Source organism: Musca domestica, unplaced genomic scaffold (assembly GCF_030504385.1).
Source record: "Musca domestica strain aabys unplaced genomic scaffold, Musca_domestica.polishedcontigs.V.1.1 33, whole genome shotgun sequence".
Taxonomy (NCBI): domain Eukaryota; kingdom Metazoa; phylum Arthropoda; class Insecta; order Diptera; family Muscidae; genus Musca; species Musca domestica.
The window spans coordinates 4834185-4847440 of record NW_026712312.1 but is presented as its reverse complement, the minus strand read 5'-3'; the positions used below and the strand labels follow the sequence as shown (position 1 = coordinate 4847440).

The 13256-nt window shown below is 36.8% G+C and overlaps 1 protein-coding gene across 4 annotated transcripts in view; it reads left to right on the top strand.

Moving 5' to 3' along the window:
* LOC101895250 (choline transporter-like 2) overlaps positions 1 to 11711 on the top strand; it is a 56509-nt gene extending 44798 nt beyond the window's left edge. For all 4 annotated transcript variants that reach the window (XM_005182050.4, XM_059125424.1, XM_005182049.4 and 1 more), the window contains 2 exons: positions 6147 to 7366; positions 10414 to 11711. In XM_005182050.4, the coding sequence (XP_005182107.2) occupies positions 6215 to 7366; positions 10414 to 11676 (2415 nt within the window). In that variant the 5' untranslated portion in view covers positions 6147 to 6214 and the 3' untranslated portion in view covers positions 11677 to 11711. The remainder of the gene's footprint in view (positions 1 to 6146; positions 7367 to 10413) is intronic.
* The last annotated feature ends 1545 nt before the right edge of the window (positions 11712 to 13256 follow it).

Here is a 13256-nt window from a genome sequence, read left to right as displayed (position 1 = left end):
GGAAGCGATATACAGGGTGAAATGAAAAAACTGCAACCAACTTCAGACTGCTGTTATTTCTAAGCCACTTGTCCGACAGCTGTTAAAATTAATCCAGTGCCACCTCATTACAAGTGTACAAAAGAATTTTGGTGAGAATTTTCCAGAAAAAAAGTGATTTGTGATGGAATTCAAGCGTGATGGTGAGATTTCTTGATATTTGGCTGGAAATCCACAAGTGGCTATCGTTAGAGCACCTCAGCATATAAATGTGAATAAATCTTTTGTGTCTCGTACCATCGCTCGTTACCGTAATTCTGCTAGCGTAGCCCGTTGTCAAGGAAGTGGACGGAAGAAAACACCAACATCAGCAGAAATGGTTCGAAAAGTAAAAACAGCGACTTGATCGAAACCCGCGTCGCAGTAGCCGAAAAATGACGTGTGAGCAGAACATATCGCAATATTCCATTCGGCAAATATTGAAAAATGAGCTCGGGGTAAAGTCATTAATATTCCAAAAAGTGCAAGAACTTACATCACAACAGAAAGAAAATACACTCAGAAGAGCTAAAGAGTTGCTTCGCTTGGACGAAAGTGGTGAACAACCGAATTTGGTTTTTTCCGATGAGAAAACATTCATTGTCCAGCAGTTTGTAAACAAACATAATGATCGTGTTTACTTGCCAAAGAGGTCAGCTGAAAATGTACGACTTCGGTTGGCCACCAGAACTAAGCGCCGGCCATGGTGATGGTCTGATCCGCCATAACAGCCGATGGTTGCTCTTCGCTCGTATTAATCGACCGTGGCATCAGAATAAATGCCGAATGTTATAGCGAAAATATTGTGGAGGATGTATTGTTGGACATTCCAATAGGACTCAGCACCATCGCACTCAGCACGCGCAACTCAAGAATAGTTACAAAATGAGATTCCCCACTTCATTTCCAGCGCACAATGGCCACCAAAAAATCCGGATACCAATCCGTTGGACTATTGTGTCGGGAGTATTTTGGAAAGCAAGGTTGGCACTAAAATATACCAAAGCGTCGATCACCTCAAGCAAGCGCTTCGCCGGAAATGAGTCAAAATACCGTCGAGCAACATTCGTGCAGTGTGTGACGGTTTCATTGGCCGTTTGGAGACCATAATTCGCGCCAAAGGTGACCAATTCGAACAAATCTAAACTTATTCTAAAGCTTGATGCTATTTCCGACATTTTTTGCTTTCATTCAATGAAATTAAAAAAAAAAAATAAAAATAATGGCGTTTGACTTGGTTGCAGTTATTTATCTCACCCTTCATATATTTTGTTAGTCTAAAATTATTATTTCGATGAGTTACAAATGGAATGACGAACTTAATATACCCTCCATACTATTTATGGTGCAGGGTATAAAAATAAATAAAATCTCAAAATATCCATGGCATAAGAATAATAATAACTGCGTCATGATAATATTGAAACTCAGGAGTTGCCGTAAACCGGGACCTGACCGGTCTGTTGACTCTAAATATATTCTGAAAAATTCAATACATTTATTTTTTCCCAATTTTTAATTGGAATTTTTTAAATTTTTGGTATTACTTTCATTTATCGATGACATTTGCTCTGCGGAAAAAATTCAAAGAAATATTAATTGAATGTGATGAAACATATGTGAACTCTATTATTTTTTATTACTTACGGCCTGTTTCTGTATGACGATACGAAATTTGAATGCGAAATATCAACATCACTTCAAATTTGTTTTTAGTTTTTTTAAATTAAATTCTAAAAAAAAACATTGGAATAGTGTTTTTTTTCTTTTGGCATTCCGTATCGTTATCCACAAATGGGGGTTTTAATATTTGAAAAATTGTACAAGACATGTTGCCCCATTTTTTTCTCAAGAGCCAAACACAAACTTTTCAAGAGAACGGGATCTAATGGCCTATTTATGTATGGCGAAAGAAGATGATTGTGAACGAAAAAATACCAATTCTGTGTGTTGGTCTGTTCAAGAACATCAAGATATGATGTCGGAGAAAATTCCAAAACTAGAAGATTCTTGCAGGTTCTGAAAACATACCATGATTTTTCAAACTGTTTTGTATTGAACGCAAATTTAGAAAACATAACCGGCATTGAATTTCAGTTTCTTGTGACATAAATAAGCAGGCCCTAAGTCAAAAAGTAGCAAGTAAACACGTCGAGTTGAGAAGGTACCAACTGTTGACAATATCGGTCCACTCCTTCAAGTACCTCCCACACAAAGGGTTAACATTTTGAATATTTATAACTCTTATAAAATCGGATGTAATAGTCCGATTGTCTTTAAATTACACACATCACAATATTTTTACTAACTCTGGCGTGAAGAATATATCGGTTCACTTTTACTTGTACCTCTCCCACAAAGGTTCAAAATTTTTAGTGTCCATGAAGCTCATAAAACGCGATATAAGCATTCAATTGTATTCCGACTTGGCACATCTTAAAATTTCTATCAATAAAAGATCTATTATAAAGATGGTAGAGATCGGATCATTCCTTCCGTTACCTTCCTTCCGGTAAAGGGTCAAAGTTTTGCATAACCAAAACGATTATAAAATCCCAAATAAATACCAGATTCTCTTCATATTTCACACAACTCATTATTTCTACTAACACAAAAACTGCTGTCAAGATGGGATATATAGGTCCACTCCTTCTGGTACCTCCCTCACAAAGGAATATCCATGAAGCTCATAAAATTGGCATCCATTTCCATTCAGACTTGGCACATCTCAGCGATTCTTAACAACTTGCTATTTCTAAATATTTCTCTCAGCCAGAAACCTGAGATGAATATGGAATTTATGATTTCCTATAAAATTGGATATAGGATATTCGATTTTCTTGTATTTTGCCCTTACCAATATTTTTAACTGTATTAGATGAAGTATGGAAATGGAATACTTCGGTCGACTATCTAAAAATTATCACATATTTCATTTAAAGTGAACCAAATAGCCAATATAGTCCAAACCTGGCACGTCGCAACATTTATATCATATTTATTTAGGTGCGATACGAAATGGACAATATTGGCCCATTTCTTAGGAACCTACTCTATAGAGGGTTAACAATTTGAATAATCATAACAGAAGTCAAAAATATTTCTAAATAGTCGAACATTGGCTGAGGCTATAAATCTGTCCGTATAGTATTCAATGAGAATGTCAAATAGGAAATCTAACTCAATTTCGTTTGAAAATGTTGCCAAAGCCTTTAAAATACCTAAAGTCGGGGAAGGATGTATCGGACCTACATGGCCTACATACGGTGGCCAAGTAGGCCCATCTGACAACTAACTTTGCTGTCAAAAGACAAATGAAATATAATGAGTGTCAAAACACAATTGCCCTAAAAAACTACTAAGTTTGTTGTCAAAAAATGTCTTCTTGACCGACCTACTGGCCTACATAAGGTCGACCAGTAAGCCCATCTGATAACCAAGTTTGCCGTCAAAAGACAATTGATTTTGAATTCAAAGAGAGTCTAATCACAATAGTGCAAAAACTTCTTAGCTTATTTCGAAAGTAGTATTCTTGGCCGACCTGGTGTAGGCCTTGACCGACATATACCATTTTCCATCCTATATATATTTTTCTGCAAACCGTCTCTGTAGCAGTTTTTATTTCACAACATTTTCTAGATCGGAATACGGAATGAAACAAAAGAAAAGTTTCTGCCGGAACTATGAATCATTTTTCAATATCATCTCTTATCAGCCCATTAAACAATTCTTTAGACAATTGTTTCAATTGTAATTTTTTTTTGTATATTTTTTTATATATTCAAAATATCTCCCTCTTTGCTGCAGTCTGTCTTTTTGCTGTACGCTAGATTTAATTTCATATTTTGCATAATAAAATTCTTATTGAGCAACAACAAAAAACAATTATTAACAAAAATTATCTGTTATTTAAATATGAATTTTATTGTTGTGGATTATGCGGTGGTTTCGTGTCTGCAAAGATAATTTTTGGGCATTTTTCCTCCTAGGCACACTTCTGAAACTTCGCTGATGAAACGGAGAATGATTCATTTATGGGGCCACAATTTTTCTTGTACGATGTTATCGAAACCGGAATTGGGAAATATTACAAATTGTTTGGGTAAAAGCTTTCTATCATATTGGAGGTGGGGAATAAAGCTGAGTGAAAAATGTTTTTCATTACTAAATGAGTGACTGAAAATCAAGAGCGGGAAGTTTCGTAAAAAACAGAGTGCGAATGGAATTATAATATAATTTACTTTAAAAGAATCCTGGTTAAAAAGTTTTACCATCCATAAAAAATTAGAATACAAATGAATTGCTGCATTTTTAAATATATTCGAATCCAATATTTGATCAAACAAGTAAAATAGTATCAGTCGGTTTTGCCCACAAATTTATATCACCAGTCTTGAGTTGTGATTATTCAAACGGTTGACCCTTTATGGGGCAGGTTCCGAAGCAGTTGTCCAATATTAATCAATTCATATCTGTTCCTAAAACTGATAAAAATATTACAACGTGCCAGATTTGGACATAGGAAGTAGTCGATATCCTATGCTTTATATGAGATATGTTCAAATTTTTGGAAGATATAGTAATATGCGTGAGGTACATTTTCATACTTCATCTAATACAGATAAAAATATTGGTATGTGCAAAATTTGAAGGAAATCGAATTCAATCCATTTTTCTGCGAAATCATAAATTCCGATTAATTACATATCCCTATCAGATTTCTGGTTGAGAGAAATGTTTAGATATAGCCAGTATAGTTCAAGCGTTTTGTTTTTAAAAAATCTTGCACCCCATGTTGGGGAGTTACCAGAAGAATGATTCGATCTTTACCATCTTTTTAACAGATTTTGTCTGAACCATGTCTGAATGGAATCGGATGTTAATTTCGTGTTTTATAAGCTTCATTGACATTCAAAATGTGACCCTTTGTGGGAGAGGTGTCAGAAGGAGTGGACCGATATATTGTGATGTGTGTAATTTAAACAGAGCCGGAAGCTTATTTCGGATTTTATGATTATTTTGGTTATTCAAAATTTGACCCTTTGTTGCAGAGTCACCAGAAGAAATGGTCCGATCTACCATTTTTTTTTAACAAATTTTGTGTTGATGGAAATATTGAGATGTGACAAATCTGAATGGAGTCAGATGTAAATTTCGCGTATTATGAGCTTCATGAATACTCAAAATTTTGACCCTTTGTGGGGGAGGTACCAGAAGGAGTGGACCGATATATACCATCTTCACACAAAATCTTGGGTTAATAAAAATATTATGATTTGTGTAATTTAAAGAGAGCCGGATGCTAATTTAGTATTTTATGATTATTTTGGTTATTCAAAACATTGACCCTTTGTGGGGAGGATTACAGATCTTGTGTTTATGGAAATATTGAGATGGAGTGGACCGATATTGTCCATTTTCGCACTTAACCTAGCACTGTTGCAAATATTAGGATTTGCAAAGCTGGAACAAAATCGGACAATTCTTTCTCTTTCTGTGCAGTAAATTATTTTCTTGGAACCTATACGAAGACCTGGACCTGCAGAAACAATTTTCTGGCATAGGCTGTAGAACTCTTAATAAGACCATTAAGAACTCTAAATATGAAATTTGAAACAACCCCGGTAAATAATGTCTGTAAAATCAACAAAATACCGAATATAGGGAGGTTACGCGATATGAGGGATATGCGTTATCGTGGACAATATAGACAATACTCTTACAGGTGGTAAAGTACACAGAAGGAACTTGAGTTAATTTTCTAACAATTTCATTGAAAAAATGTGGCTAAAATCATCAAAATATTGAATATCGGAGGGTACCTTTGAATGGGAGCCATACGATATCGTGAAACTATGTAGCCCATCTACCTTTTTTATTTTCGGACAGCCACAACATATTTCATTTCCAAAAATAGTTCTAGTTTAAGTAAACAAACCTTTAATCTTATCAAAATATCTTAAAATGTTATCTGCATCCTACCCCCACCACCATCAATGCAAACACTTTTTTAGATGAAGATATAAAATCTCATAGGCATTTGCAAGAAAAAAGCCCCCCAAATGTACCCACACCCAAACCGCAAATTCATTTGGAATTCAATTTTAATTACAATTTTCTGTTTGCAGGTTAAACACCGGATAACACAACACACGCCGCACTTTCAACATCGCTTCCGTTAAGAAAACAATGAGATATGGCTGTTGATACCTTAGATGACGTTGATCCGAAATATGGTAAAAAATTATCCTACGAACGCAACTTCAAAGCACCGCTATGGCGTAAACGATCCTGCACTGATGTACCCTGCCTTTTGGTGTTTCTAGTCTTCCTGGGCGCTTGGGCCTTTGTGGCTCAGTATGCCTTTCGCAATGGTGACTTGAATAAATTGGTTGTGCCCACAGACTCGTTTAACAAGAAATGTGGCATCGATTCGGGAGTGTTGGACAAGAAATATTTATTCTTTTTCAATTTGGATAAATGTTTAGATCCCCTGGTGCCCATTACCGGTTGCCCAACACCACAAATTTGTGTAAATCAATGTCCCCAGGAGACATTCATATGGGATGTTATGAAAAATCAAATGTCCGAGGCGGAGTTAAAGTCACGCATGATTTGTATTACGGAGGCGGATAAGAATGCGCTGCGGACCAAAGATGATATGCAAAAGGCCATCAATGCAGAACGCTGTGCCAGATGGTACATCAAAAGTGCTCCCTTTCTGAATCGCTGCATATGGGAGTTTTCGCAAAAGACATGTGAATATATTCCAAAGTTCCTGTTGCAACGTAGTGCCAGGGATGTTTCCCATGTCCTTGCCAATGCGACGACCAATTTTGATGTCAACAATGAGGACCAATTGCAGGCCTTGGCCTTAACAATGTTTCCCGAAGCTCAACCCTTAGTTGCCAAAATGAATGTTGACCCCAAGCTAACGGCAGTGAATGAGGAATCGAATAGTCAGTGCAATCGTCGTGAGACCGTAATCAAAGAGAAAATGATGCAAACCGATACGAGGCTTGCCAAATTTATCGGCAACATAATTATACACTTCACCAACGGCACACACGAGGCGCAGCGTGTGGGTGAGAATGTTGTAGAGGATATTTTCAATTCGTATTTGGTGATATTGACAGCGATGCTATGTACCCTCATAGCTACATTCATTTTTATCGCCTTGATGCGTTGGCTGGCTGCTCCCTTCCTTTGGACTTCAATATTTGGGGTGCTGGTTGGTCTAGCTGTTGGCATTTACTATTCCATTAAAAAGTATACATTCTATCATCGAGAGGCAACGGTGCCACAACATTCGTTGAATCTAAATTCGGCTGTCAAAAATATACTGCAGGTGAGTAGAAAAGGGGTATTATGCCACTGTAAAATTAAGTCATTATCTATCGGTTCAGATGAAGCTCTGTGTTCTCATAGATGTTGTCCAAAAGGTCTTCGAGTGGAGTAACTAAAATTCAGTGTATTTACATCTACTATACATCCAATTTGGGACTCCGCTACATTAGAGCAAAGTACTGCAATCATTATACCCTCAGTCATATGGAGGGTATATATCATACATAGAGAGAATGTATATATCATGCAGTAGGGCCAAAACGTGCCTCATTGAAATAACGGATTTATACCCTAGCTCTCTTTGGACCAAATCCGTTTCAGGACATTTGGAGTCGATTTAGCGATATCCGTCCGTCCGTCTGTCTGTCTGGCTGTTACGTACGATAACTCTCGAATGGAGTATCCGATTTGATTCAAATTTGGTACATTGTAATACTATCATGAAACTTAGATCGATTTCTGAAATGGGCAATATCAGACCACTCCTTCAGGTACCCACCCCCACCCCAAAAAAAATTAACATTTTCAAAGAAAATAATTTACTACGCAGAAAGAGAAAGGATAATCCGATTTTGCTCACATTTTGCAAATACTAATATTTGCATCAGTGCTGGGTCATGTGCGAAAATGCACAATATCGGTCCACTCGATCAAGTATCTCCCCACAAAGATTAAAAATTTTGAATAATTATAACTCTTATAAAATGCGACGTAGAAGTCCGATTGTCTTCAAATTACATACATCACAATATTTTTATTAACCCAAGGTCTGACGTGAAGATGGGATATATCGGTCCACTTCTTCTGGTACCTCCCTCATAAAGGATCAAAATTTTGAATATTCGTGGAGCTCATTAATCGCAAAATTAACATCCGATTACATTTAGTCTTGGTACATCTCAACATTTCCACCAACACAAGATCTGTTTTAAAGATGGTGGAAATCGCACCATTTCTTCTGGTACCTCCACCACAATGGGTTAACATTTTGATAACCAAAAAGATTATAAAATCCGAAAAAAGCATCCGGATCTTTTCAAATTTCACACATCAAAATATTGTTATTAACCCAAGGTCTGGTGTCCCCACAAAGGGGCAAAATTTTGAATATTCATGAAGCTCATACGTCGCGAAATTAACATCAGATTCTATTCAGTCTTGGTACATCTCAATATTTCCATCAACACAAGATCTGCTATAAAGATGGTAGAGATCGGACCATTCCTTCTGGTACCTCCCACACAGGGGGTGAAAGTTTTGAATAACCAAAACAATCATAAAATCCGAAATAAGCATCCGGTTCTCTTGAAATTACACAAATCACAATATTTTTATTAACTCAAGGTCTGGTGTGAGGATGGGATATATCGGTCCACTCCTTCTGGTACCTCCCCCACAATATGTCAAAATTTTGAATATTCTTGAAGCTTATAAAACACAAAATTAACATCCAAATTCATTCAGACTTGGCGCATTTCAATATTTCCATTAACACAAGATATGTTATGAAGAAGGTAGAGATCGGTCCATTCCTTCTGGTACCTCCCCCACAAAGGGTGAAAGTTTTGAATAACCAAAAACGATCATAAAATCCAAAATAAGCATCCGGTTCTCTTCAAATTACACACATCGTAATATTTTTATTAACCCAAGGTCTGGTGTGAAGATGGAAAATATCGGTCCACTCCTTCTAGTACCTCCCCAACAAAGGGTCAAAATTTTGAATATTCATGAAGCTCATAAATCGCAAAATTTTGATCCGATTCCATTCACTCTTGGTGCATCTCAATATTTCCATTAACACGAGATCTGTTAAGAAGAAGTTAAAGATCGGACCATTTCTACTGGTACCTCCCCCACAAAGGGTCAAACTTTTAAATAACCAAAAACGATCACAAAATCCGAAATATGCATCCGGTTCTCTTCAAATTACGCACATCACAATATTTTTATTAACCCAAGGTCTGGCGTGAAGATGGAATATATCGGTTCACTCCTTCTGGCACTTCCCCCACAAAGGGTCAAAATCTTGAGTTACCATAGAGCATAAAACGCGAAATTAACAAAAAAAAAATTCCATTCAGATTTGGTACATCTCAATATTTCCACCAACACTAGATCTGTTTTAAAGATGGTGGAAATCGGACCATTCCTTCTGGTACCTCCCCCACAAAGGGTCAAAGTTTTGAATAACCAAAAACGATCATAAAAACCAAAATATGCCTCCAACTCTCTTCAAATTGCACACATCACAATATTTTTATTTGCACAAGATCTGGTGTGGATATGGAATACGTCGGTCCACGCCTTCTGGTACCTCCCCCACAAAGGGTCAACATTTTGAATATTTATGAAGCTCATAAATCGCAACATTTACATCCGATTCCATTCAGTCTTGGCACATCTCAATATTTCCACCAACACAAGATCTGTTTTAAAGATGGTGGAAATCGGACCATTTCTTCTGGTACCTCCCCCACAAAGGGTCAAGATTTTGAATGACCACCTGGTTCTCTTCAAATTACACACATCACAATAAATTTATTAACCCAAGGTCTGGTGGACCGTATATCCCTGTCCACTCCTTCTGGTAATATTCATGAAGCTCATAAAACACAAATTAACATCCGATTCCATTTAAACTTGGCACATCTCAATATTTCCATTAACACAAGATTTGTTATGAAGTAGGTAGAGATCTGACCATTTCTTCTGGTAGCGGATATAAATGATCTCCTTCAAATTTTGCATATACCAATATTTTTAACAGTATTAGATAAGGTATTTCCACATTCTCTAATCTCTCATATAAAGTATAGGAAGTAGTCGATATAGTGAAAATCTGGTACGTTTTAATATCAGTCTTAGGTCAGATACGAATTGTTCAATATTGGCCATCTGATTCGGAACCTCCCCCTTAAAGGGTGAACCGTTTGATTAATCATAACTCAAGACGGGTGGGTATACATCTGTCGGAAAACCCGACTGATACTATTTTACTTATCAACACCTAAATAATTTTTTTCCATTTTTCTTTCTCTCTTTCAGGATGAACGTTTATGGCTTTACCTAAGCATATTCCTTTGTGTTTTCCTTGTCATACTCATTCTATTGCTCATAGTACTGCGTAGCCGGATAAGCATAGCCGTAGCCCTTATCAAAGAGGGCAGCAAAGCTGTGTCCAGTGTCAAATCCACCGTCTTCTTTCCCATCTTTGTGTGGATACTCTTTATAGCGGCAATTGTATATGCTGTTGGCGTTGGCCTGTATCTGGGTTCGATTGGTAAAAACTCCTTCCGTATGATAAGACAATTAGATGCGAACAGCCTAACTGGAGTGTCTCAAGAGAATTGCATATGCGATGGACCAGCCGTGAATTATACCGTGGGAGCCGCATGTGATCCAACAACATTTGAGCAAAATTGTTACATTGGTGATACAACACTGTTTGGGGCATTCCGCCAATCTCAGAGGACACCCTGTGTCAAGACCATGTGCAGTTTCGTGGAAGTTGAACACACCACACTGGTCAATTGGTTTATTGTGTTCAATGTATTTGGGTACCTCTGGCTGACTTTCTTCATAGATGGCTTCAGCGATATGGTCTTGGCCTGTACATTTGCCACATGGTATTGGACATTCAAGAAGAAGGATGTGCCATTCTTCACCCTGACAAAATCAATCTTCCAGACAACATTTTATCATTTGGGTACGTTGGCCTTTGGTTCCCTTATCCTGGCCATATGTCGCTTGATACGCCTGATATTGGAGTACATTGATCGGAAATTGAAAAAATATGACAATGCCTTGACCCGGGCCATATTGTGCTGTATGAAATGTTTCTTTTGGTTGCTGGAATCATTTTTGAGATTTTTAAGCAAAAATGCCTACATCATGTGTGCCATTCATGGTAAGAACTTTTGCAGCAGTGCAAAAGATGCTTTCAATTTGACAATGCGCAACTTCCTGCGCGTTGTAACCCTGGACAAAGTTACCGACTTTTTGTTCTTCATGTCAAAGTTATTGATAACCGGAGCAGCTGGCGTAGCTACTTATTTCTTTTTGTTAAATAATCCATCCATTGTTCAACTGCATTACAATGCTGTGCCCACAGCAATTGTGGCTATTTTGGCCTTCCTAATAACCACGGTCTTCTTCAGTGTATATTCAATGGCGGTGGATACACTGTTCCTGTGCTTCCTTGAAGACATTGAACGCCACGATGGCTCACCAGAAAAACCCTACTACATGTCCAAACAGCTAATGAAAATTTTGGGCAAACGTAACAAAACACCCAAAAGGACAGCCTAAAATGACGCTGTGAAGAGAGAGAGAGAGAACTAAAATTGAGAAAAAAATAAACAAAAACTGTATGGAACGAAATGGTGCTGCTACATATGTAACAAAGCTCCTCTAAGGAGTTGTACATGTGTACAAATGTTTCGAATAGGAAACCCCCCCCCCCCAATATTCTGCATGAGACGGAAATAAAAGACAGTTTTAGAGTTGCAATATATTACTTTTAACTATCACACCTGAAAAAAGATTAAATTAATCTCGTTGTATGGAAATGGTACTGGAAAACAAATGACTGGAATGCCTTTATAAAGAGTCGCTTTAAACGAAAAACAAACAAACAAACAGCAAATATATACAATATTCTTACCAAGCATATACAACCAACAACAATACTTACGAAATATTATACCGTACCAATATAAAATATAAGTTGTTTTTTTTTTAATTACCTTAGTACGTAGTTTATATGTATAAGTTCATAAAACAAAAAAACAAAGTTTCCCAAGAAACACCTGAAATATAAGCAATACCACTGAAATTATAATTATATTTAATTACTACATAGATTGCATGCCAAATTATGTTTTTTTAATTAAGATTTAATATATATGTAAATCCAAAAAAACGAAATTATTTAATATCAACAAATATTTATTGAAAATTAAAAATATATATTTATATATTATTATGTTCAGAAAACACTTATTTAATTATGAGTCTTAAATTCTAAATTTATGTATTTTGAAATTTCACTACGATTCGATGAAAATAAAGATTCCCTACTATTTGTGCTCAAATGAAATTAAATTGATATGTTAATTTTTATTTGTTTAGTTTTCAAGCTATAGATCACCTTGAAATATTTATCAGAGGCTTCATAATCAGTTTAAAATTTATTGTCGATTTAGGTATATCAGTCTGTCTCTAGTGTTCCTCCTCACTAGTTTGTTTTTTGTGTTCCTTTTTGTACCCTCAGCCATATGGCTAGAGAGGGTATACAGAGTGAGATAAAAAAAAACTGCAACAAAGTCAACGCCATAATTTTGACATTTTTTTTTAAATTTTATTGAATGAAAGCAAAACATGTCGGAAATAACATCAAATTTTAGATTAAGTTTAGATTTGTTCGAATTGTTCACCTTTGGAACGAATTATGGTCTTCAGACGGCCAAAAAAAAAAACCGTCAACCGCTGCCCGAATGTTGATCTGCGGTATTTTGGTCCATTCCTGGCAAAGCGCTTGCTTGAGCTGATCGACACTTTGTTATTTTTTAGTGCCAACCTTGCTTTCCAAAATACTCCAGACACAATAGTCCAACAGATTGGTGGTCATTGTGCGCTGGAAATGAAGCGAGGAACCTAATTTTGTAACCATTCTTGGGTGGCGCGTACTAAATGCGATGGTGCTGAGTCCTGTTGGAATGTCCAAGGTCTGCAGACAAAATGTTTGCGTCACCAAGGCTTTAATACACCCTCCAGAATATATTCCCGATAATATTCGGCACTTATTCTGATGCCACCGTCGATTAATACGGGCGGAGAGCGACTATGGGCTGGTATGGAGGCCCACACCATCACCATGGCCGGCGCTT